The 6,000-nt window shown below is 38.5% G+C and overlaps 1 protein-coding gene across 1 annotated transcript; it reads left to right on the forward strand.

Moving 5' to 3' along the window:
* Positions 1–1,938: 1,938 nt before the first annotated feature.
* On the forward strand, positions 1,939–5,041 carry LOC115675431 (bidirectional sugar transporter SWEET4). Its single transcript, XM_030598075.2, has 5 exons — positions 1,939–2,207; positions 2,341–2,377; positions 3,120–3,498; positions 3,820–3,939; positions 4,653–5,041. Exons 1-5 carry the CDS (start codon positions 2,165–2,167, stop codon positions 4,779–4,781), a joined length of 708 nt encoding a protein of 235 aa, XP_030453935.2. The 5' UTR covers positions 1,939–2,164; the 3' UTR covers positions 4,782–5,041.
* Positions 5,042–6,000: the final 959 nt, after the last annotated feature.

A 6,000-nucleotide genomic window follows, 5' to 3' on the forward strand; every position in this document is an offset into this window, starting at 1 on the left:
TGCAAGTGTACCATTAAAATAATTAAATATTAAATCATATGTTTATCTAACAGCTTAAATTTTTAGAGTAGTTAGCAATATTCACACAAAATTTCATATGATTTCAAAGCCAGTGCTATCCCTTTCGTGTATGTGCGTCCACCCCATCAATGTTTCACTTCTAATTTGGCTTACACATGAGAGGGGATGTTGAAACATTATTTTACATTGCTTGACAACATGTCATATATGTTCTTTATATTTATGTAGTCTCCTTTCACTTATCGACTTAAACTTTTGAGTTGAACTTTCCGCATAGTATTAGGGCAGGAGGTCCTATTCAAATCTTTCCCAGCCGCTATTTGCTTCCCCAATTACATATTTCATGCATTTGGTTTAAGCCAAAATCCAGCCTACGCGTGAGGAAAAGTGTTATAATATTTAACTATTAAACCACATATTCATTCAACAGCTTAAATTTTTAGAATATTTGGCAATGATCCCACAAAATCTCATAAATAACATGACTAATTGACCATGTACGTTTCTTATAACTTCATGAAGTAAAACGAGCTGCCAAAATACTCAAGAATGATTTTTCACTTTGAAAATATATGGACGTCTTTCAAATTTGAAAATCGAGAAGAACTTCATCATTCATTTCCTAAAATTCTACATAAACTCTTTAGCTTTATCTATTATTACATACTCTCGAGCAAAGGCTCCCAAAGCAATTACTTTTTGTTATGACGAGAAAGCCTACCTTAAATAGCTAAACTCTGGTCCATGAAATAGCCCTCTTAACATAGAAATTATTTGATATGATATCTATGCTCTCAATGCATCTCAATCAATAGACCGAATGACTCGCTATGTACTTCATGCAACTCAATCTCGTGTACTAAATGACCAACATGTACATCGATTTATGCATTTTGGGCCATTTGTTAAGAAACAAAATGACGAAAAATTTGTCATTCTTAATGTACGACTATTACCGTGTTATAATTAATATGCCAAATATCTATATATTATTTATCAAGTATGCTTAATTGATCTTAGAGAGCAAAGTTAATAAATTCCTAAATTATTCTTTTAAGTCAACTAAGTAAATATCGCTGCCAGGTTGTGATAACTAGGGATGACCATTGGTCCAGGGTCAATCTTGAACTGGCCCTGGACCGGCCCAACCCGGCCGGTCCTAGTTCGATTCCTAGGGAGAGTGGACTAGTCCTTGGTCTTGGGACTTCTGGAACCAACATTGTGTGGGTTGGTCTTTGGTCTTGGGGGCTTTTCACTAGATCTCTCGTCTCTCCTTGCTCGCCTCATGAACATAGCTCAGCTCAGAATTTGAAGCAATTTTTTAAGAATAAACAACATATGAAATTGTATAATTTATGATTTATTTTACGTATTTTGAACTTTTTATTGTTTAATTTCACGTATTCATCTTTTATGTTTTGTTGCTTTTGGCAAGAGAGAGATTTCTGTTGTTGCCTTATCTTAGATTTCTGTTTGATTTGTACCGGTGGTCACCTTTTGGTTGCTCGATATCGCATAGTCAATGGATATGTAATTTCAAAGAATACGTTTTTCCTTTCAAGAAATACAAAAAAATGAAACAAAAAAAAGAATCGGTTGGTCCGGGGTTGACCTTGGAACCAGACCGGACCGGACCCACAGGGTCGGTCCAGTCCTCAATCCCGATATCAACAGGGTTGGTCCCCGATCCCAAAGATGAGGGACCAACATTGCATGGGTTGGTCCTTGGGTTGGGTGCCCAACCCGGACCATGCTCACCCCTAGCAATAAGCTTGAACACCGTGCTGAAAGAGAGACAAATATTGAAGGCCACTCTCTTCCGTGTGTTGTATAAAGCGATGAAGAGCCAGCACATGTCATGCTAGTGACCAACCTGCCTTTGGATACATGTTGAGGGAGAGACTTCACACCTGATCTTGAGATAGACACAAACCGAACACCCTCTCACTCTCGCTCACTCTCGCTCTCTCTCTCTCTCTTCCTGTTTCTCTCTTCCTTTGCTTAGTATTTAAAACTCTCATCATCAACTTCACGTAATAACACCCAAAGAAGAAAACAATCACCCTCTCTGATCTGGGCTTAGCTTAGCTTAGTCTCTCTTTGGTTGGTGTTTTCTTTGAGTTCAGTTCATCATTGTTCAGCCATGGTTTCTGCAGATGCTGCCCGTACAGCAGTCGGTGTCTTAGGTGAGTTCCATTCTTTCATGTTAAAATTCTCACGGAGTATATTAAATTGAACCTCTAAATTCTCATTGGAATCAAAGAAAGTAGACTGATGTAGTTTCTCGTGCCTTTTCTTTCCTTCTTTTTTCTTTTTCAGGAAATGCGATCGCACTCTTCTTGTTTCTATCGCCCACGTAAGAACTGTGTCAATTCCTGTGCTTTTCTTTCTTCGGATTTTTGGGGTGTAAAGTGGTTTTGCTATGACAATGTGAAGAAAAAGGCAAGTCAAATGAAGCTAACCCTAATTGCCTCGGCTTTAGGGATTTTCTCAAAACTGTTGAAAGACTAAAGAAACTCATGCCGTAGGGATTCTGAGCACGTTCCTATAATCTGTGGACAATGAAAAAGTTTATTATCGTTGGAGAAGTTTCATTTTGCATAATTGTCCCTCAAGATTACAAAAATAATCCTTATTATTGTTAAACAATTCTCTCCTTTCTTTATATTCTCTTTTTCTATTGCGAGTTCTAGTTCGCTATTTGAATATTTATAATTTTCCAACCAGAGGGTACATCAAACCCAATGTGCTCTTTCTTTTGTCATCTTACATAAGTACATACGTACGATGTAATTCTTCAATTTGTCTCCAACCCCAACAGATCTGATTAGTGCATCTCCCTCGCTCAGCAAAAGCAGCTGCTTAATCTTTCCTTTTGCCTAATGCATAGTTGAATGGAAATAACAATATATTTGGCTCGAAGGAAGCTATCCAGTGCTTGATGTCTTAAAAACCAAATTTTCACGAGCAAGAAGCAGAAAAGACATCTGCAGTCTCTGAAAGCTTGACCATCTCTTTTCTTTTTCATCGTGAATTCATGATTTTTTTAACCATTTCGTAAATCAAGTTTGTAGATCATGCAAATATATTTGACACAGGCCAACATTCATTCGGATATGGAAGAAGGGCTCGGTGGAGCAGTACTCGCCGACGCCGTACCTAGCCACCCTCATCAACTGCATGGTGTGGGTCCTGTACGGCCTCCCCATGGTCCACCCCCACAGCACCCTTGTCGTCACCATCAACGGTGCAGGGACCGTCATCGAACTCGTCTACATACTTCTCTTCCTCTTCTACTCCGACCGTCAGAAGAGGCTCCGAGTGGCGGCGGTGGTGCTCATCGAGCTCATCTTCATCTCGGCCCTTGCGGTCCTAGTCCTGACCTTGGTCCACACTCACAAGCAGATGTCGATGGTCGTTGGAATCGTGTGCATGGTGTTTAACGTCATGATGTACGCCTCGCCATTATCCGTCATGGTAAGTTTTGGCCGCGATTGATCACTTATCTATTTTGTACAAACAAGACGAAGGAAATGATTACATGGCTCGTGTCACGTAAATCGTCCGTCATTAGTAAGCTAGTCTTAGTAAACAATTCGTTTCTATAAAATTGCGCTTGTGTATTTAGATGAGTAATTCTCGCACGAAGATTTGTTTGGGTAGATATTTTTGACAGGATGTTTCTAAAAATAATAACAATATCTAAGGGAGGCTTGAGTTAGATATAGTGGGTGTCATGGCATAAATTTCTTTATACTTGGAACTTGTATTGGATGAATATTGTGTGTTTGGATGCAGAAACTGGTGATAACGACGAAGAGTGTGGAGTACATGCCCTTCTTCTTGTCCCTCGCTTCTTTTGCCAATGGCCTTTGCTGGACTGCTTACGCCCTCATCCGCTTTGATGTCTTCATTGCTGTAATTATACTCTCTCTCTCTCTCTCTCTCTCTCTCTCTCTCTCTCTCTCTCTCTCTCTCTCTCTCTCTCTCTCTCTCTCTCTCTCTCTCTCTCTCTCTCTCTCTCTAACTAAAATGGTAGACGTAGTTGAAAGGTTCGCGTGAAATCTTGTTTTTCTTGTTGCTTTGTAATGGTTCGTCGGAATAGGGTTGGATATTAATCAAATGTCTCATGCCATCTTCAATATGAATCTTAGCACACGTCATATGTTATTGTGGAACTATATTTAGCACACTATGTTAAGAGAAATTTACACATGCAGTAATATGAACTATCATGTCAGATGAAAAAAATCATTTCAAATGCCACCTATCTCCTAACAAACACAAATTGTGTCAACTTTTTTTTTTCATGATAGATTATGTATCAACGAAGATCTCAAGTGGTTTTCTTTAAGAATTAGGAGCGAGCACCAAATGCGATATGATTTGAGAGCCTAGCGAAACCGACTTGATCGGTTCGGTTCGGTTCCATGTTGTTTATAAGGAGAACCGACCTGGTTTTTTTAAAACTTATTACCCCTATCTAGAGTGCATACTGCACGGTACTCGCTTAGTGGAGAGGCTTTTTGAAATCCTATAATTTCCTTCTTGTATATGGTCTTTTACACACTCGTTTACCATGTGAATATGCCGCTATCCATTGATTAGATTTTCTGACTATTGGGTTTCAGGCTCCTAATGGGCTCGGGTCACTATTCGGGCTGGCCCAACTGATCCTATATGCCACATACTACAAGTCCACAAAGCAACAAATGGCTGCGAGGAAGCTAGACGAGCTTATCGGAAGTGGTGGTGAATAATGGAGGAGATGGAGACTCCAAGAAAATCAATGGCGCTGCCCCCTCAGAATGAGATTAAGAGGGCATGAAGTTTCATGATATGGCGACTGATCATTTCTAGCCAAATCACAAGATTGGCAATTTCATCTAGATGCTCGGTTTCTTTTTAAATCAATGGAAATATAGAATCATAAGGAAATCCATCTCAAGTTTATTGTCAGAAAGTAAGCTTTGTGGTCGCAGTTAATTATATAACGGTAGGCTTTTGTATCTTCATCCAACCGCAGTTGGGGGAAAATATAGCTTTTGTATTTTTTTTCCCGAAAAAAAAAAGGGTCGTATTATTTAGATAATACTAAATGTTGAGAGAGCCGCCACATTAATTTCATGAAAGTAACCGACCCGCTTTTTGATGCATCTTAAGAGATGACTTTCATCTTCTTCAGAGATGAGACATGAACTAAACCTCCTCTCTCTTTTCATGGTAATACAACATCATCAACTTCACGTAATGTAGCTTACCAAACAAGAATACGATCCTCTTCAAGTTTGGGCTCATCTAAGTCTCTCTCTGGTTAGTTTTCTTTGATTCAGGATCATTATACGCATTACAGAGCCAAGCCATGGCTCCTGCAGATGCTGCTCGAACAGCAGTGGGTGTCTTAGGTGGGTTTCATTCTTTTCTTCAATCATGCCTTCTTTTCCATGGTTCAAGTCTCGTTAATGTTCCTCTCTTTTAGTTATTAGTAATGAACCCGCATCACGCGCACGGTAGAATTTTAGAACGGATAAACTAAATTATGTATAATGTAGAAAATATTCCGTTCGTATTCTAATCTCTCATATTGAAAAAAAGTGGACTCTTAGTCTTCTGTTATATGGAAACCACGTCCAATAAATCGCATATAATGGACAAATTCAGCCCTTTTTTTTCGGCATGATAATGAACATATTTCTTGTGAGAATTTCTCGTTTATAGCAAATTTGATTTTCATGTAACTTTTACCATAAATCCAAAGCCATGTATGTATGTCCACATGAATTAGAGTTGGTGTTTCTGATATGATTAATTACAAATGCAAAGTGATGGCTAAGCACAAAAGAAGATAGACGATATGTCTTATTGATAACAACATTATCAGTAAAACAAATACTTGGAAAATGAAAATTCTTAGTCTATTACTTTAGAATAGACTAAGAAAATTAATAAACCCATGTTTTCATTTTTTTCCTTAGAATA

The sequence above is a fragment of the Syzygium oleosum genome, unplaced genomic scaffold (genome assembly GCF_021117445.2).
Source record: "Syzygium oleosum isolate NSW1041296 unplaced genomic scaffold, Sole_v2.1 Sole_v2.15, whole genome shotgun sequence".
NCBI classification, from domain to species: domain Eukaryota; kingdom Viridiplantae; phylum Streptophyta; class Magnoliopsida; order Myrtales; family Myrtaceae; genus Syzygium; species Syzygium oleosum.